The 20,066-nt window shown below is 31.6% G+C and overlaps 3 protein-coding genes, 1 non-coding gene and 1 pseudogene across 4 annotated transcripts; 1 reads left to right on the top strand and 4 right to left on the bottom strand.

The window, feature by feature from the left end:
- Positions 1 to 11: 11 nt before the first annotated feature.
- LOC145570052 (uncharacterized) lies at positions 12 to 3,242 on the bottom strand. Its single transcript, XM_081629036.1, has 5 exons — positions 2,823 to 3,242; positions 2,403 to 2,487; positions 1,645 to 1,820; positions 1,400 to 1,528; positions 12 to 423 (listed from the first exon to the last, which is right to left on the bottom strand). The coding sequence occupies exons 1-4, from the start codon at positions 2,934 to 2,936 to the stop codon at positions 1,451 to 1,453; spliced, it is 453 nt and encodes a 150-aa protein (XP_081485162.1). The 5' UTR covers positions 2,937 to 3,242; the 3' UTR covers positions 12 to 423; positions 1,400 to 1,450.
- A 5,769-nt stretch (positions 3,243 to 9,011) lies between these two features.
- On the bottom strand, positions 9,012 to 9,093 carry TRNAS-AGA (transfer RNA serine (anticodon AGA)). The gene has a single exon. It is a non-coding gene; the product is annotated as a tRNA-Ser (tRNA).
- A 589-nt stretch (positions 9,094 to 9,682) lies between these two features.
- On the top strand, positions 9,683 to 10,150 carry LOC145572794 (copper transporter 6 pseudogene; annotated as a pseudogene).
- Positions 10,151 to 12,195: 2,045 nt separating this feature from the next.
- On the bottom strand, positions 12,196 to 14,884 carry LOC145572793 (subtilisin-like protease SBT4.3). The gene is made up of 6 exons (XM_081631757.1): positions 14,786 to 14,884; positions 14,616 to 14,707; positions 13,402 to 13,617; positions 13,172 to 13,283; positions 12,865 to 13,078; positions 12,196 to 12,755 (listed from the first exon to the last, which is right to left on the bottom strand). The coding sequence occupies exons 1-6, from the start codon at positions 14,882 to 14,884 to the stop codon at positions 12,196 to 12,198; spliced, it is 1,293 nt and encodes a 430-aa protein (XP_081487883.1).
- A 997-nt stretch (positions 14,885 to 15,881) lies between these two features.
- On the bottom strand, positions 15,882 to 19,202 carry LOC145572792 (subtilisin-like protease SBT4.3). Its single transcript, XM_081631756.1, has 9 exons — positions 19,117 to 19,202; positions 18,805 to 18,896; positions 18,465 to 18,714; positions 17,544 to 18,027; positions 17,342 to 17,436; positions 17,019 to 17,240; positions 16,823 to 16,931; positions 16,507 to 16,720; positions 15,882 to 16,408 (listed from the first exon to the last, which is right to left on the bottom strand). The coding sequence occupies exons 1-9, from the start codon at positions 19,191 to 19,193 to the stop codon at positions 15,882 to 15,884; spliced, it is 2,070 nt and encodes a 689-aa protein (XP_081487882.1). The 5' UTR covers positions 19,194 to 19,202.
- Between the last annotated feature and the right edge of the window lie 864 nt (positions 19,203 to 20,066).

Below are 20,066 nucleotides of genomic sequence, written 5' to 3'. Positions count from 1 at the left end.
ATTTAAAGAGATTATAGGTCGAACTAAAACATGTTAGATAATACTTTGTACTTACTACATATCGAGTTCATATATAATAAGGCCTCTTACCGGTTACTACAGTTTACATATACAAGTACCCTTTTCCTTAAGGGAAACAGGTTCATAGTAACTCAACAGTTGGGAAGCTCAGTAGATGACATAAAACGAGCATCATTCCCAACCATCACTTCCCTAATAAAATGCCATGGACAGGATCCTTGATTAAGAAAACATATGTATACACGAAGAAAATTGTCGTTCGGAGTTCTCGTTTAAAGCCATAGTTCGATCCCCTTGGAGGAACTTCTATCCATGGATTTGCAAATTTGCTTATTCTTCATTTATATTATGCTAATAAACCACAACCGAGCATGCTAGAGTGTTCGATAATAAGCAGATTTCCTGCAAAATGATAGAAGAATTGAGCTTATTAGCCACATCCAAACTCAAAAGTCTAAAATACAATGAAATGTTCTAAATTTAATTTCAATTCACTAAAAATAATATCAATTTAGAAAAATAAGGTGATGAAAAAACATGACCTAAACTAATTTCCAAAATTCCGCCCTCTAACTCCTGTAAATGCTCAAAATAATTATCTACTCGTAATTCTTTTTTAAGGATAGTTTTCAAATAGCTACAATAAAATTGTAGCCATTATACTAGATCAAATCTCAGCCATTCATTAAATTTTGACTAATCCAAACCTTTTATTGGGATGACTTTGTAATTTACAAAATAATAATAATAAAAAAAAATACATTACACGTTCATTCAGTTTCTATCCTTCAATGTCCTCAAAAAAAACAAAAAAAGAAAAATTCTATCCTTCAATTACTGTACTTTAATTTGCTTTGCTCCATTATTTCATTCATTTGCGATTACTATACTATGAAAATAAATTTATAAATCACAAATCCTTGCACATGGGATGACCGGATGATGGAAGTTGGGTGATTTATTTTAAAGTATGATGAATTGATGATGATTAATGTTTAATTTGGGTGGGGGAAAATCCAATTACCCTTTGTTAATTCTTAATTACATAAACAGATCACCATGTTTAGAACATGCTTATATGGCTCATGGCTATATGCATATTTGATGGAGATGTAGAAATCATAAATGGCGACAAAACATTTTTTCAAGTAAGAAATACAATTAGTTTTTTGTTTTTTTTTTGTTTTTTTTTAATGTCAAAATATTACACAGACGAACTAGATTGATCCATAAAATTTAAAGGGTCAAGATTGAAAACAGTTTAAATGACTACAATTTTATTAGGTCATGTCATTTTATTTTTTTTTCCTCATTTGATACTCAATAAATTTACCATAAAGTTAAAAAAGCATATCTTATACACATTTTTGTTACGTACCTTAAGCCATAATATTCACACAGTACGTCCTAGTTGGCCTGCAGATAGATTCTAGTAATAAAGCGATCCTTGCCACCAATTTCCTCTTGAAGCACCACTTGGATCATCTACTCCACCATCTTTCTTGAACTAATAGTAATCAACAATTAAATTTATAAATAAACGCAGTTTTTCATAATTAACCAAGATTAAAAGTTGTATATTAATGTTGTTACAAGGATATATTCTTTAGCGTGGAGACTTACTGTAGGGTATGAAGTCGGATTTTGATTAGTAGATGGTTTCGAATACATGTCACGGCCACCATAGTAAAGTGAGGAGCTAAGGTGACATGGTTCTCCTCCCTCTTGCTGGTAAATCGAGCTTCGTTCTTTATTAGCCGAGCTACCATAAGCTGTATCGCCGTGTTTGTACGTGTTATCTAAATAAAACAACAAATTAAAATAAGTAACATAGGAGTAATTCATATGAAGCAACATGTTGGAAAGTCTAATCATAATCAACTGCAACATCAGATAATACGTTACATTGTCACCGAATATTTTAGAAAGTTGTTGTAAAAAAAATAAAATAAAATAATAAAATAAATTTAGAAAGCAAATTTATAGTGTAACTATTAATTTTGAATAGCAATAATATACAAAGTAGTTATTAAAATTTAAAATTTGAAAAGTTATGACCAAGCTAATATAAATTTAGTAGACAACAAAATGTTTAAAAATCTTATCTAGTTTTGAGTCATATAAGGAATAATTTGACTATTTTATTGCAACTTGTTATGAGAAGTAGTGCTACAACTTTAGAAGTGTAACTCCAAAGGTGACAAACCTTTCTATTGTTAGTTGCAATCTATAGGCAAGTTGTAGGATATTCCTAGGGTTTTTTTTTTTTTTTTTTTTTTTGGATATTGCAAAAAATGTCAGAAAGAAATATAAAAATATAACTTATGATTATATATTTTGGATAAATTTATGGATTAAATTATTTTGGAAAGTTATAATACCTTGTTTAGTATTCCATGGCTGATTTCCAGAAGGCTCCTGCCATGATCCTCTGTTTTCTGTATAGCCTGAATTTCTTCCTGTCCCCTGTAAATTAATTATCATAAAAAACTCATTAATGAAGGATTTAAATAAAAGTCAATATCAAAATCTAATTTATTTAAGGAATTAAAGAAGTTTAAAGAAGAAAAAAAACAGAGGAAGACAGGGGAAGTGGGTTTTTTGTATAAATATTTTTCATTTTTTAAAAATTACTATTCAAAAAGTAATTTTTAAAAAAGAAAAATAAAATCATTAGCGATTTATAAATCAAATTAATTTTTTTTGTAATTTATTTATGATTTCATGCAAATATTGATATAGTAATTCTAGTCAAGTAATTACTTAAACAGAGGAAAACAGGGGTAAATGAGGCAATATACCTTAGGAGGGAAAATGGAGGCTAAAACATCATTGGATGATGAAGATTCTTGAGGCCCAAAAAGCTGAGAAGACAGAGATGAAGATGAACTTATTTGTGGTTTCTTATTATCCATTTTTTTTCTTTTTTCTTTTTTTGTGTTTAGGGAATTTTTTGTGGGTTATTAACAATAGGAAGAAGTTAGGTATTTGAAAAAGAAATTGTAAAAAATCTAGAAAACAAAAACCAACAAAACTAACCCACAATTGCAAAAATACAAAATAAGTGGTGGAACTAAACTTTGAGAAGTAGGCAAATTAAAGGAAAATGGAAGCCAAAAATAGGGTAAGTGAAAGAGACAATACACGTGAAATAGTGTTTATGATGACAACTAAAAGGATATGCAAGGAAGGAAGGGGTCAGAACTCAGAAGAGAAGAGGAAGGGACTTAAATTGAATCCTAACCGTGGCGCACCGTCAATTTATAAGGACTTTGGATGTGAAGAAATTTGATTGAGGGGGCCATAGATGGTAAGGTGCCCCTCCATGTCATCAAAAGGTTATCGAAATTTTCTCGTTATTTGATTGACATAAAAAAATATATTAGCTCTCTAGATCACTATATGTAAACTTAATTAAACTTTGACTCTTTCGTACGAATTAGAAGTATTTATTTATTTTATTATGGAGTATAATTCTATTGATAAGTTAGGAATTGATTTTGCAAAATTTTTTAATTCTATTACTTCGTATTATTTTTAACCAAAGGAAAAAGACCGTCTTAATTTTGTGCAATTTTTATTTCAAAAGAAAAATAGATTAAATACTGAAACAATGAAGGAGTATTTTTTTAAAAATGTTGATTAGTGTATGGAGATTATGAGAAGTGGTTAGTTGTGATTAAGAAATTAATTGAAAATGGATGGGTAAGGAAAGATGAAGTAATAGGCCTAAGCATTAAAAATTAGGGAACATTATATAATTTTCTGGAAATATTTCTATATATATGAACTTTATGATATTATAATTAAGTTTGTGAAAAATTATTCTCCCTCCGTCCCTAAAAATTATTCAACAACATTAATTTAGGGTTGTCCACCATCTTTGACACAAACTTGACACTATGACATAAATAACACAAAGATGTTCAATTCCTACACTAAAAAAGAAACAAGACGGAGTACAAGTTTGCCATTTGCAACACTGCGAAAAATAAAACTATGAAATATAAATTTTTGGAAAAACTTTTTATTACAAAATACCACCATAAAGCTAAAAATCTTTTTGCTTAACCCTCAAAAAACATAGAGTAGTAGTATTTGGTTGGCAAACCGATGAGAAATTGACGAATAAATTCAATTACTTTGTACAAGTTACAATGGGTGATTTATTCATTTATAAGTATATAATTATAGTGGTCTTGAGTTTTTGAAAAAAAATTATACTACTAAGATTTAGATTTTTATAAAAAAAAATGTTTAAAGTAATTTTTTTGCATTATAGATTATACTGCTAATCAATAACATAATATTAAAACAGACACCGGGAATAACACATGTCACTTCCTGGTGTCATTTTTTCCCTCCAAAAACCACTTTCTTGAAATAAATATATTCTAACCTGATTTTTCTTTTTATATCTTTTTGATTAACTGCTTATTTAAGGCAATAAAATTATATATATATATATATTTAATTTATATATTATAACAGAAATTAAAGATTCTTATTAGTAATATCAACATTATTTGCTTAAAATGATTTTTTTTATAATATATTATAATCAAATGAATTTAATCTATAGTACGAAATAAAATGAAATAAAAAATATTTACGTTATATTGCATTAAATTGACTTTAACTCATAAATATATAACTATTACTATATATTATATTATATTATTATATTATATTAAAGGTGAAACCAGGAATGACATGCATGTATCATCTTCTTTCTAAAAATTTCCTGTCATTTTTTTTTGCCAAAGATTCTTAGAGAATATTTAATATTGTGCAATAATATTTCCCTAACTATTTGGTATTTATATTTCATTTGTACACACTCAACAAAAATATTATTATTTTAATTAATACTATGTAATAATTAAACTAATAATAACAATGAAAGTTACCGTGCATGACACGACACCATTTAGTATATATATATATATATATATATAAAGTGCTGTTTTTTCCCTCCAAAAATCCCTTTCCCTTTTTACTTTATTTTTTTCATTTTTCTGTCAATATATACTACTCCTATCATATAATTGTAATAATTTTGATTCATATATTTTTCATATTTATATTACAATATTCTCCCTATCTTTTACTTTGTACTCCATATATTTTAATTTTTAAATTAGAGCTGACAATTGTGTCGTGTATATCATGTTGTGTTCCGGTTTGAAATTAAATGGGTTGAGAAGCTACAACACTAATCCAATTATCCAACCCATTTAATGAACATGTTGTGCCGTGTTGACCCGTTTAATTAACAAGTCAGAAACCCGGCCTTGACACAAACCTGCTTTTTTCGTGTCCGTTTCATGTCATGTGTGTCGTGCTATATGTAAAAATATTAGCCTCATTCAATAAATTTATCAAAATTTCCATAATTTATTAGGTTTTTTTCTTAGTCAGGTTGAGTCATGTAAATAAATATATTATAATTGTATTTTTTTATGATATTTTATTAAAAAAAATATTAGGAAAAATTAACAACAATAAATCGAACTTTAGATGGTTGGGTTAGGTGGTTGAATTTTATTAAAAAAAAATATTAGGAAAAATAATCAACTTACAATTAAAAATATAATTAACTTAATTAATAACAAAATTAACAACCTTAATATTAAAATTAAATACAAAATTAGTAAATAATTTTTTTAGAGATTGAGGTGTCGTGATAGGTGGTCCTAGATTTGCGGTGGACATCGGCGAGGGTGGAGATTTTACGAGTCTAATCGACTAAGGTAGGGCTGGGTGGGGGTTTCACCGATGAGGGCAGGTTAATTAATTAATTAAAGTTGAACTTAATATTGGAAGACCACACAAAGTTCAGCTTATTATTGTTAATTTTTCCAAAATATTATTACTTTTCTAATAAAAAGTAGTGAAATTACCGTGCATAACACGGGCCCTAATCTAGTAAGATTATAATTTTTTCCCCAAAAGTGTTGTACTTTTAAAGATATTTTTTGAAAATGTTCACCAATCTAAATTCTATACGTATTGTTCATACAAATAAATACTCTATACTGTACATGCATGTTAGTTATTAGTTAATGATCAAAGTTTAAAGACATCAATCTTCATATATATATATACGAATAAATAAAGATTTAATTTCATAGCATGGGAGCTAACAAGTATAGAATAAACGTTTAATTTCCCAAATGTGAACGTATCAAATGATCTATAAGAATGCATGAATTGAAGAAGATATGATTTTAATTTATCATTAATATGTTGTTGCTTTTTCCTCGTGGGTCAACAACTCTGATCTCCCCCCATCCTGATGAGTTATAATCTTTGGAGTATTCCATTCTGAGCATCTAGGCAATTCAAAACGCATCTTTTGTATTCGAAAAACCATGGAGTATAATAATCCATCCTTTTTTTTTGGCAAGTTGTTTAGAAGTTAAAACAAGTGAGAATCAATTATATCAAAAGAAGTGACAATTGATTATGTCGAAAGAAGTGCAAGTAACAAAAGAAAAAAAAAAAAAAAAAAAAAAAGAGTTGAGAGGTTGGATTAGGCTAGCTACAATGTTCATTTTGATATGGTTTGTTATTCATATACTTGATCTAGGCCTCTAGGGGACATTGTTTTCATGCTCTGTCTTAGAAAACTACCACATATTCCTATCCTTCGCATAAAGTATATTTCCACGCGCTTTGCCCTAGTGAAAAGTTATTTTGTCAGCAATATGCGCGTTAAATTTGTCTAAATATTTTATAAAAATCGGCATTTTATTCCAAATGTTTGGTAAACTATAGGAAAAGGTTATGGTAGAGAGGGAGAGATCATAGCCGGGAGGAGATAAGATGGTGGTATACTGGAATCTGATAAGAAAAAAAATTCCAAAAAATTATTATGGAATAGTATGTTGTAAAAGTAAACTTAGGCCAAATATAAAGTCGATTTGGTCCCTCACTTGAATCTCAAAATAAATAATAAAAATGAAAGTCATGCATGATTGACCTTTTTCCATTGACTTCTTATTATGATACATATTCTTGATAGAGGCCTAGAGGGGTGCTGTTTTAACAAACAAACTTTGGCCCGTTGCGGCGTTGCATCTTTGTTGAGGTTTAATATCTCATTGAGTCGTAAATAATAAACAATTTGAAAGTTAAAAGGAATAATTATTTTAAACATGTCTAAATTAGATTCTTTTTTTTAGCATCTAACTTCCTAAACACTTATAAAAATAGAAAATAGTACGAACCCACTATATCAAGTAGTTTAAGAAAATAAAAGAAAATTTCAAAGATAAGATGTAAATGAAATAATCACTAAATAGTACTATTACTGTACTGTGCATTATTACATTTAAAAACTCATACTACAAGCCTATTACAATTTAAGAGCCAGCAATCAAATATGTTGTGAGAGATATAATATCTGATCTTTTAGGAAGAGTTCTATTCATCACATATAAGTTAACATGGTTCATTTCCATTCTAATAAAAATCGAGTAATCTTGTATGTAAAACTTGTATGTTAATCACTTTGCATTGTGTCATATTTTAATACGAGGCAACTAGTTCCAACTGACATGCATGCTTTCATTAATATATAGGGGAGAAAGGCCATTTTTTAAATGTGAGCAAAAGCAGGAGATGATAATTTTTGATTTTATTAGATTTCTAAGAAACAATTATCAAAAGAAGGATCAAGATGAACCCAATAATATCCCAAGAGAGCTATTGCAACTAATATAAAGATCCAATATTCGTCAAAGAATGTGTGTGTAAAGGAAGCTTTTAGCTTAACTCTTAACAAAAGAATTTGGCCACCTTATTGCATGAGTAGAGACATATAGCATCTACAGTTTTGTAATATTCTTCTTTTTTGAGTGGATTACATTCTTTCTTTATTATCGATCTTTCTAAAGATATACTAATATATTACAAGATATAGTCAACATTTTTGGTCCCCTATTCAAAACTTCTATAGTCAGATTTTATCTTGAATTGGATGGTATCTTTCAAATTTAATCATTTGTTTGTAGGTCCATTCTTCATACTACTTTGGAAGCAAGGTATCTCTTTTTTTTTTTCATGGTGAGATGGCCAATTGAGTTAATAAAGATTCATTTTATAGCTAATCCATTCATATCCAAATAAAAGGTGTTTAAATTCACGAAATTTTATTATAAAAGGGAAACAAAAAATTTACTCTTGACCAATTGCTTCATTAAAAGTAAAAATTTTAATATTATGCCGATAAAATTGACTAACAGTAAAGTAAAAGGTATTTATATTGCTAAAATTATCGTAACCTACTCTTATCAAGTGTCATTATGTCAATCACTATTCTTCCATCAATTTTCCTTTTCTAAAACTTATATGATACTTGGTTCGAGATCAAATATAGTAGCCCACGTGAGAAAAGGAAGAGAATCAAAATAGAAAAGGCCAGAAGAAATTGGTATGGTTGAAGAAATTGATATGATTCTCATAATCCTTTGATCTAGGGATATGCATATTAGCATATGCCACATTTTGTTTTCAATATTGATTGACCATATTTTTTCTTCTTTAGATTACCTCAAAGAAATAACATTACATGATAAGTGCATGATAATATATAAAACATATTCGTGGACCTCAACCATTGATTTAAACTTTTGGTTGAGTTGGTCTTTTAACATGGTATCAAATCACATCCACCCCTCCTTCGAAGTGATAGAGAATAAAACATATTGTTGGGCCTCTAAACACGGACGAATTGGTCTTAAAGGAGATACTCGTACTTAGCTTAGGATCAAATCTAATCTATTTACACGCAACAACAACAACAAAAAAAAAAAAAAAAAAAAAAAAAAAAAAAAAAAAAAAAAAAAAAAAAAATCTAATTTAGCTTGATGGTCCTAACAATTGTTATTGGGCCTGGTCCAATTTGTTGTGGGCTTGACTAAGGCCCAAAGCTAGGATCAAGTGAAGCCCAACAAACTCATAAAAGGCTTAAAATAAAATTACATCGTGAGCGGCAGGATTCGAACATGCGCGGGCAAAGCCCACATGATTTCTAGTTATGCCCGATGACCACTCCGGCACGCCCACCTTCTGAAACTCTTTTACAAATTTATAATACTCATTAACTAATTGATTTTTATTTTATTTTAAAATTGCACCCCATAATCTTACGATTGATCAAAAATTCAAAATCTATAAGATAGTAGAGTTTGGAGTAATATAATCGAAGAAAAATATATCATCAAACTCAAAGTCCACTTTGATCTATTTTCTTTAACATAATTTATCTTATAATTCAGGCATGAAAAGTGCCTTTTTTTGGATTGACTTTGTTAAGTAATTATTAAATAAGTTAGCTACTTCAAAGTATATTTGTTTAATAACTAATTTTTGATAATATATTAGATTTAGAATTAGATTTCAGTTATTACAACCAAATTTGCTATAAAAGTATTAAAAAATTCGATAATCCATTAATTGTGTAGTACAATTCGTTACCCTAGAAGAAATTCAAATTGTGTACTATCAATACTTTGTGTATAAGTAGTACTACTAATTGACTTCGTGGACGTACCATTCTTCATATATCTACCTTACCTCTTAAAAAAAAACACCTTCTTAAGCTAAACTCTTATTAAGTCTTAATTACATTATTGATTAATCTAAATAGATTATTATGGACCATGATCATGGCATGATGATGAGCCCACCTCCGCCATCATCATCATCTTCACCGTCGATGGGGCATAATAACAACATGAACATGAATGACCATAACACGATGATGATGCACATGACCTTCTATTGGGGTAAGAATGGCCAAATCCTCTTCTCAGGGTGGCCTGGGACTAGCACCGGCTTGTACATCATCGCCTTGGTTCTAGTCTTCCTCCTCGCCCTCCTTGTCGAGTGGCTTGCTGGCTCCCGCCTTGTGAAACCAAGTGGTGAAGGGTTTGGTTCATGCATCCTACGAACCCTAGTGCATGCCCTACGTATGGGACTCGCCTACCTCCTTATGTTGGCTGTTATGTCTTTTAATGTTGGTGTTTTCATAGTTGTCATTGTTGGTCATGCACTTGGGTACATGGTTTTTGGGTCAAGAAATAATAATAAGGGTTCCGAGGATTCGGTTTTCCCCCATTGATCATGTTGATTTGTGATCAAACAAAATTAAGAACCCTTGGTCTAGCTTCTAGCTCACTTTGAGCTTGATTCATTAGTTGAATTTAAATATTATTGCTAATTAATTTATGTTAAGTGCTATGTTTCTCATTTTGCGTGGCTGGTTTTTTCGTATACATGTAATATTTTGAAAATTTTTCTCGTCATTTTTATTCTTTTATATTCACTTAAGTGGATGATGCACCTAAGGGCTAAGGATATCTTTTGCTCATTTGATAATTAAATGATCTATAACCATTCTTTAATCATTCAAAAAAAAAAAAAAAAACAAACTAGGGTACACTGTATACCCGGGTGTATATAACAACCTTTGGTAACATCTAGGTACTATTGATACATATCTAGCATATGAATTTAAATTATTATTGCTAATATTACTTTTGAGGTCAAATTAAACTTTGTCAATTAGTTCCTTATGCTTTGTATTTAAAATTTTAAACCACTTGCATTCATATATATATTTTTACGACCCTACCAAGTACTTTTGAATTAGACAAATATATATTAGAACATTTTTTCAAAAATTATATATATATATATATATATGTATATATATATATATATATATATATATATATATATATATATATATATATATATATATATATATATATATATATATATATGTATATATATATATTGGCCTGGTCAAGAGGTTTTGTATCACAATCGCACCTCTCCTCCCCTTTTTAAGTAAATCTAATTAAATTTAGAGCTCCTATATTCAGGTTTACCAATTTAACTAAAAGTGCGAGGGATCATCATATAATATATATAAAAATTAAACTATATCAACATTGATTTAACGATCGAAAAACATCGATAGATTATTGAAGTATAGTTGGTAAAATTTGACGCCGGCCCATGACAATTGGTATGATGGAGTAGATGATTAAGTCTACGACATACCTCCATCATTATCGCATTGTCATCATCATCATTATCACCAATATCAAATAACCAACCAAGTATTGAAAGGCCATATTCACATATAACAACAAGAACATGCATGAACACAATGGGATGCATGAACATAATAAAATGCATGATCATAACAACATGATGATGCACATGACCTTCTATTGGGGTAAAGATGGGGAGATCTTGTTTTCAGGTTGGCCTGGAACCCATACCGGCATGTACGTATTAGCTTTGGTTATCGTCTTTCTCCTAGCCATCCTCGTCGAGTGGCTAGCCGGAACCACCCTTGCGAAACCGGGCGACAAAGATGTTACTTCGGACCAGCTCTTACGTACCCTAGTACATGCCCTACGTATGGGACTCGCATACCTTTTAATGTTAGCTGCTATGTCTTTCAATGTTGGTGTTTTTATTGTAGTAATTGTGGGCCATGCACTCGGGTACATGATTTTTGGGCCAAGTCAAGAGGGTTCCGAAGACCTAGAATTGTTTAACTAATTGATCTCTTTAAATTTTGATATGTAAGTGTCTAAGTGATAGTAGAGAATAAATTCTTTATTTCATTCATTTAGTTTTCTACTTGTAGCTTAATTATGTAATTATCTAGTGTTTTCGAGAATTCTTAGCCTTCTAGCTTCGATCTAGGGTGTATTATGATTAAATTTATTTATTTAATAACAACAAATTGAGTATGTTCATATATGAACAATATTTGTATGTATGTATGTATTATGTATGTATATATATATATATATATATATATATATATATATTTATATGTGTGTGTGTGTGATGCATGGTGAACTTAATCATGGATTGTGTGATGATTATTCAATACTCTTTTATTATTAATGGACGAGTATACGGAAAAGTGACCCCAATTATGTACAATATATGTAATATACATAATTATAGATATTGATGATTAAATCAAACTTGTGCATTGACATTTGGAACATTTGCTAGTCGAGCAAACAAATTGTTGTTAGGATTAGGGAGAGTAAAGAGAAAGGAAACTATTACTTTTAATTATATTCAACCTACATTATCCTTTTTATTGGAAATATACACTATATAGTACACTAATTAGTCAACTCCATGGTAAAAATCAGAGTATACAACAAGAGGACTCCTAACATTATGTTGTCCATCAGACCAAACCAACGATGCTGAAATAATGGAGGAGTTTTTCGTTAATGCTTTGCCAACAACACTCACTTCATACGACTTCTTTTCATTCAAGGATTTAAACGAAAGAGAAGTAGGATTCACTGTGACCTTAATTTCCTTAGGCGATTCGACTTTTACGGTGTAGGTGGAATTAGCAACTCCTACATTAGTGACTGTTCTACTAAACTTAATATTGATTGGTATATCAATTTCAACCATGACAGACAAGGAAGGATAGTTAACATCCTTTGCTAATAACGAAGTTTCGTTACTCTCTTTCGGGCAAGAGAATTTCCTGTTACCTGTGATAAGTGCAATTTGGTCTTTATCATAACCCAACTTACAGAAAAATGTAAGATATTCATCTTGTTCTGTTTCATAAACAAGTCCGGGATTTGCAGCTTGTACAGGATCAACATGCCCTGATCCATAGGCAAATTCGGCGTCTTTGTTCTTAGAAGGGCTAATAGGTTGTGCTGCAAGTATATGAAGAACATTATATTAGTGAATCTGTTTGAATTAATTTCTTAAAAGTGAAAATGATTAGGAAGAAAATTGTACGTCGTTACTTGAAAATTTAATTACCTGTAGTCATCAAAGCAGATTTAATCGCGGAAGGAGACCAATCTGGATGAAGAGATTTTACATAAACAGATGCACCCGCGACATGAAGACAAGACATGGATGTACCAGATATAATCGTATAATTTACTGATCTCTTATCTCCAGGAATTCCAGTTAGAGAAGCCAAAGGTGAAAATGCAGCTATAATTTCGACTCCTGGCGCTGTTATATCAGGCTGCAACAATGTAGTAGGCGTAAAACTCTTAAAAGAATCAGAGGGGAGAAAAAGCAGGGAATAAAAGCAGAGTTGTGCTTCAATTAAGTTTACCTTAAGTATATCCGATGCAGCAAGATTAGGTCCTCGAGAAGAGAACCCGATGACATAAGGAGAAGAAGTGTCATTAAAAGAGAAACTCTTGAGGATGTTTGCCTTTGGATTTCTACAAAAAAAAAAAGAATAATTTGACATAAAAATGTATATCACTTAATATATATGCATAACATGAAGTGTATATGACATTTATACATGAATAAATTGAATGGATCAGAGTATCATACTTAGTGGAATTAAGGTAGGATTTTAGTGCTTGAAATTCACTGCTTTCGAACTCAATTGCAGGCAAAGGATAAATTTGAGAAAAATCAATGTTTATGCGTGACAATACCCCAAGCGCACCAACTTTGTAAGCTTCAATGATCCCACTTCCATCTGAAATATCACAAACTACAATCTTTCCTTTTACCGAATCATCTAGACAACCTTTCCCACAATACCTGCATCGTCGAAATTGATTATACAAAAAGATACAGTACAAATAAAGTCGAAGAAACCAAGCAAGGAATTGAAGATTACTGTATGGATTCCTTTATACACTCTTTTGGACCTACACCATACACTAAAGGAAGCAACCCTTTCTTCGAAAAATCGTGCGGTACTTTAATTAAGACTAGTAAATATATTAGACATATGCAGCAACCCAAATAATGCAAGTTTGTGTAAACAATATGTCAATTACACTATAGCTTGACAATTTGTACACTAATAGAGTAATAGATGTACGTACTTGTTGCAAGTGAAATTTTTTCCGCCCTTACAAGCGCCTTTCCATTTCTTAGGGGGAGGTCCGATACCATCATCGCTAAAACTCGGTGATTCAGGCCAGATTCCGGTGTCAAAGGAACCGAGTATTACGTTACTCTCGCTAGTCAAATTTCTCGGAACCACATCACCCTCAGTTAAACCCAAGAAATCCCATGACCTCGTTGTTTGAAGTTTGAGTGTTTTACTAGGAAACACAGAGACCACTTCCTTCATACCTTACCAAAAAAAAAAAAAAAAAAAGAAAACCAATTAATTTGCAAGCAATATATGGATCATAAATAATAAGTTTTAATTGTAATAATGTTGATGACATTATTTCTTACTATTGAGATTTTTACTCTCTTTCTCAGTTAGCCTCGCTGCAAAACCATTGAAACTCCTCTTGTAACTTCTTACCAAGGATTCATCTGCCGTACTTTGAAATGTAGAGTTCAAAATAAAATTAAAAAAAAGGCATATCATTATGTAAACTAGTACGGAGTATATTATATGGCATAAGAAAAAAAAATCGATACTTTGTAATTTCGTATAGCGTGAGACATAAACAATTAGAGAATTATAAACAAAAGAATCAAATTTTAATATAAAAATACGTACAAATCACAAAACATAATTATGTCTACGATAATAAGCTCTAAAACAAAAACGTTACATAGTTATAGCTACTGACCTGCCCTCTAAAACTTGCTGGAGAATATTAATGTGATACTCGGACGTAACAGCGTATTCCTCCGAAATCGAACCCATGTATACAATATAAACCTGCACAATAAAATTTAATTGATGAAATCATTCAACAACAACAACAATAACAACGAAGACAAAAATGTCGTAACTTGCCTTTCGATCATCATTAGCCTTAAGAGACAATGTTCCCGCAACAAAAAGGCCAAGTACAAAGGTGAACAACTGAATTTGAGAATACATGAATTTGACCATTTTTATTTGTGAATTATTAATTTTGATGATATGACTGATCCTCACTTTTATAGATGCTAAAAGAAAAAAATCAATTAAGTTTTTAGATATGATAATGCAATAAAAGCAACAAATTATGGAAATAAATCGTCTTTGATCTGGTTGTTTCTAATAGTCAATGGAAAAAGTACATTGTATGGTCTAAATATCTGACTTGATTACTTCCAAATAAATATAGTGATTTGTTGCTTATTTTACAATATTGTTTATTATTTGGTGACTGATTGACATATACGGAGTATAAATGAGTTGATTAGGACTACATGCGAAAGTAATTGTACAATTTCAATAATATAAGCTAAATGGTAAGCTATATTATTCTAAATTTCTGATAGCCACATAATTTTTTTTTTTAATAATCAAGAAATGATACATATAGCCGTACAAGAGTACTCATTGGACGTGCAGCAAATGACTTAGAGTCATATTTGAAAATCTTAAAAATTCATGAAAGTTCTTTTCACCGTCATTCGGTCAATACATAAGTCTGTCTGTTTTTTTTTTTTTTTTTTTTTTTTTTCGGGAACAAGGAAAGTACTAAATTTGATTAATTCAAGTAGTCAATGCAAGAATCACCAGAGCCAAAGTGCTTTGGGAAAATTACCGATACACATTCTGAGTTACTCCCGCTATCCCACCTAGCCACTAGGTTGAACTACCATACTACATACTGGTTTCACATAAGAAAGCCGGGATGTTAAAGTGCAACTATTTGATTGCAATACTTATTCATGCATAAATTTGACCATTAATATAACCACATATTCGTATATGTTATGTTAAAAAAAAACAAGTAAAAAAAATAAAAAATTTTAGTCTAAATGCTAGAATGGGGCATAATCTGCTCAGCTCTTATTAAAATGGGACAAACACTTACAATCATAGGGAGTACATGTTCTATATTCTCGATGTATCATTGAGTCGCTCTATAGGTCAATGTAGGAGATACGAAGAATGACTATATACTATATAATACAACAGGACTCCTAACAATATGATTTCCATCAGACCAAACCAGTGATGCAGAAATATGAGAGCCACTTGATAATCCCTTGCCAACCACAGTCACATTGAAGGACTTCTTTTCATTCAATGATGTGAATGAAAGAGAGCTCGGATTCACTGTGACCTTTATTTTCTCTGCTGATTCGACTTTTGCTGTGTAGGTGGTATTAGCAACTCCAACATTAGTAACTGTTCTATAGAACTTGACATTAAAAGGTTTATCAGCATCAACCGCGGCAGAAATGGTAGGATAGTTAACATCCTTTGGTGACAAAATCTTTTTCGGGCAGGAGAAACTCTTCTTGCCCGATATTGGAGTAATCTCATCTTGGGTGTAACCTAACTTGCAGAGAAATTGAATATAATCATCTTCAGTTGCTTCATAAACAAGTCCGGGGTTTGTAGCTGCCACAGGATTAAGATGCCCTGATCCATAAGCAAATTCAGCATCTGAGTTCTTCAGAGTACTCATAGGACGCGCTGCAAATGAAACAAGAAGATTATGTCTAGTAGATATATGATACAGAGAAGAAGAGAAGACTCAAGGCGTAACAAAGCCTTGATATGCTTATAGATACCTGTAGTCATCAAAGCAGATTTAATAGCTGAAGGAGACCAATCAGGATGAATTGATTTCACATACACAGCTGCACCCGCTACATGAGGACAAGACATGGATGTTCCAGATAATACAGAATAATTAACTGATCTTGAATCATTATAATTACGAGTTAATTCAGCATCAGGTGAAAACGCAGCCAGAACTTCTACACCTGGTGCCGTGATATCAGGCTGCAGCATAGTGTGACTAACATATTAAAGACACCCAAAAAAAAAAAAAAAAAAAGAGAGAGACTTGTAGGAATAAGTCGAAGAAGAACAAATGATGATAACCTTGAGAATGTCCGATGCAATTTCATTAGGCCCTCGAGAAGAAAATGAAACAACAGGAGCAGAAGTGTCATTCAAGGATTCACTCTTTAGGATGTTTGCCTTTGGAGCTCTGCCAAAAATCTATGTTAGTGAGTGCAATCTTGACTATATTAATGTATACTACGGTACTACCTGATAAAGAATTTTTATATCATACTTTGTGGAATTAAGATAGGATATTAGTGCTTCAAAATCAGGGGTTTTTAACTCGACTGCAGCCATAGGTAAAATCCGAGAGTAATCTTCAACAAAAGATCGTGTCACTACCCCAAGGGCACCAGCTCTCAAACCTTCACCAATTCCTGATCCATCTGTACTGTCACAAACTACTATCTTCCCCTTCACTAACTTTTCATCTAGGCAGGTTGATGTACATATCCTGCACAAAAGAAGAGTAATGACAATTTAAGACAAATTATAGTCCTTCTACTGATGTGCAGAACTTCAAAAGTCGTAATCGAAGAAAGCAAAGAAAATTACTCGGCCACAAGCTCCTCACACGAACTTGACGCCTGTTTCCCATATACCAAAGGGAACATGTCTCCCTTCAGTGTAAAGGAGTTGATAGAATTACCCTACATTTCAGCCATTCCAAAAGTATTATTACATGTGTTTGTTAGAAATTTGAATTGGTAAAAGCTTCAAAATTTATCTGCTATGATTAAAAAAAAAAAAAACTTACAATTAAAGTTTTTCCATTCCCAAGGACAACTTTATCACGGATTCGGCGATCCATATCACTAGCTGCAACACTGAATAACCAGGGTGCAACACTAGCTACAGTACCACTCGCATTTCCCCCATTCCCAGCAGACTGCACTGTCAGTATTCCCTTCTGCATCGCGTGAAAAGCACCTATTGCAATACTGTCTGAATATATATCAGTTGCATATGATCCTCCAATGGAAATTGTAATTACGTCAACCCCATCAGCAATGGCTTCATCAAAAGCAGTAAGAATATCTGCTTCCGAACATGTCAAGTCCTCACAAACTTTGTATGCAGCTATCCTAGCAGATGGTACTGCTCCTCTAGCAGCCCCTTCTGCCAGTCCATAAAAACTTGCATGATCCACGATCCTACCAGCTGCTGTTGAGGCAGTATGGGTTCCATGACCAACTTTATCCCTCGCAGAATCAAAAATAGTCCTAGCTCCAATAAGCTTGCTGCAAGATTGAATTTTTTTTATAATATAAAAGAGGCTCATCCAATAAGCATATCGATTATTGAGCAAAGTCGTGCTTATTATACACTAATTAAGATTTAAGACTAGAAGAATAATGTAATATCTAAACAGGATTAGTGCTTACCATAGAATAATTAAGACTAGTAGAAACCCAAGGCACTCACAAAAGCAAAACATAGCAAGTTAGCATAGAGGCCCTAATAATCTCTCAACTTGAAGAATTAGTTTTTAGTGATAATTCTGATAAAATGTTTTGATTGATATAATGCAGTCCCAATAAGTGAAAATCATATTTTAATTAAGGACTTAATCAAATTAAAAGAGATAGCCACATAGATGTCAGCATATTTACATAACAATTGCATGCAAACTAAGACTGGAAATTGAGAGAGGAAAATGATAGATAAGATTATTTACTTGTTACAAGTGAAATTTTTTCCGCCCTTACAAACACCTTTCCATTTCTTCGGTGGAGGGCCAAAGCCATCATCATTAAAACTCAGTGATTCAGGCCATATCCCGGAGTCAATGACACCAAGTATCAGATTACTCTCAGAACGTGGACTTTTAGGCACCACTGTCTCAGGGAATCCCAAGAAATCCCAAGACCTCGTCGTTTGAAGTTCAAGTGTTCTACTAGGAAACACAGATATCACTTCCTTCGTTCCTGTACAAAAAAAAAAACAATTCATTACCGTTACAGATCCTAACTAATTCATTCCGTGGCAATCATAATGTTTAAGTCCTGAATACTCACCCCTGAGTTTTTCACTTTCTTTCTCAGTCAGCCTTGCTGCAAAACCATTGAAACTCTTCCGGTAACTTCTAACCAATGAATCTTTTGCCGTACTTTGGAACATAATCAAAGTCAAAATAAATTAAAAATAAAAAATTAAGTTTGTCACTATAAAATCAGCTAATGTACATATTATACTAGTACAATGAATTAAGCGTGGCCCGGACATAATAATGTGTCCATTTTGGGGGCAACCTGGACCAAATGGTGCAAATATGTGATGCTAAGGTCTAAGTTAATATGTGACACAGCCATAGGCTAATAGACACTTACCTGTCCTCTAAAACTTGTTGGAGGATACCAAGGTGGTACTCAGATGTAACAGAGTATTCCTCTGAAGTAGACCCCATGTATATAATATAAACCTACACCACAAAAGCTCGCTTTTTATTAAAAAAAGAAACAAAAAAAACCTTGAGTGTACGATAGCATGATATATTTAATATGACATAGCTAGATAGTTTTAGAATATACAGAGCCATAACTTGCCTTCCGATCACCATTAGCAATTAGAGATGATGTACCCAAGACAAACAGGCCAAGTACAAGGACGAATACGAGAAGTGGAGAATCCATGAATTTGGCCATTGAGAATTGTGAATGATTGTAATTTGGTAATCATGATTTTCATACTTATAAAGTAATTGTTAAATCCAATGATGCAAGAAAGGAAATAAATTAAGGATTTGATTGTTTGCTTTTTTTTTGCACCAGATATTCAGCTGCAAATATTTTGACTTGATTTGTTCCATAATTATTTGATTCTTTGTTCATATTCTTGATTTATTATCAAGTTTGAGCAGGTTCATTTGTATAGGATGAAGTAAATGCAATATATGGGAATATTTGAAGATCAAAACAAAAAGTTTCTAATCAAGAAATTGAACATGGATTATGTATTGCTAGCTCCAATTCTTTTTCCTGCATTACAATTATACATTCCGGAAAACGCGGGTGATTAAGCTTCAAAACCAGTCAAGCTTTCAGCTTCTAGCCTTCTACAAGAGTTTGTGAGGCCCCCTCTCATGTCTCTAAAATATTACTTTGCATATTATTGTTAGAAACGGTTGTAAAAATGTTGTGCTCCAGTTGAGTTGATCCAAAATTTGTGGCTTGGAGTTCTACTAATCTTATATAATCCTTGCAATGTATAAGTTTAATTGGATAATCGTCATCATATAATAAGATGAGCTCCAACAAATTTCATCAATCGTAAATTCATA

This window comes from Chenopodium album, chromosome 12, assembly GCF_948465745.1.
Source record: "Chenopodium album chromosome 12, dcCheAlbu1.1, whole genome shotgun sequence".
Taxonomy (NCBI): Eukaryota; Viridiplantae; Streptophyta; class Magnoliopsida; order Caryophyllales; family Amaranthaceae; genus Chenopodium; species Chenopodium album.
Note: the sequence above shows the minus strand (reverse complement) of the source record. Positions and strands in the feature narration are given on the sequence as shown.

What these genes read in the sequence shown, in the direction of transcription:
- LOC145570052 (XM_081629036.1), bottom strand. Translation starts at nt 2,936, where the DNA reads ATGGATAATAAGAAACCACAAATAAGTTCATCTTCATCTCTGTCTTCT. An exon ending in CCTCCATTTTCCCTCCTAAG is followed by an intron (nt 2,488 to 2,822) that starts GTATATTGCCTC and finishes ATTAATTTACAG; the next exon opens with GGGACAGGAAGAAATTCAGG. An exon ending in ATCCGACTTCATACCCTACA is followed by an intron (nt 1,529 to 1,644) that starts GTAAGTCTCCAC and finishes GATTACTATTAG; the next exon opens with TTCAAGAAAGATGGTGGAGT.
- LOC145572793 (XM_081631757.1), bottom strand. Translation starts at nt 14,884, where the DNA reads ATGGTCAAATTCATGTATTCTCAAATTCAGTTGTTCACCTTTGTACTT. An exon ending in CAGCAAGTTTTAGAGGGCAG is followed by an intron (nt 13,618 to 14,615) that starts GTCAGTAGCTAT and finishes TCGACGATGCAG; the next exon opens with GTATTGTGGGAAAGGTTGTC. An exon ending in TCCTACCTTAATTCCACTAA is followed by an intron (nt 13,284 to 13,401) that starts GTATGATACTCT and finishes TTTTTTTTGTAG; the next exon opens with AAATCCAAAGGCAAACATCC.
- LOC145572792 (XM_081631756.1), bottom strand. Translation starts at nt 19,193, where the DNA reads ATGGGGTCTACTTCAGAGGAATACTCTGTTACATCTGAGTACCACCTT. An exon ending in TGTGAGGAGCTTGTGGCCGA is followed by an intron (nt 17,241 to 17,341) that starts GTAATTTTCTTT and finishes TCTTTTGTGCAG; the next exon opens with GATATGTACATCAACCTGCC. An exon ending in TCCTATCTTAATTCCACAAA is followed by an intron (nt 16,932 to 17,018) that starts GTATGATATAAA and finishes GATTTTTGGCAG; the next exon opens with AGCTCCAAAGGCAAACATCC.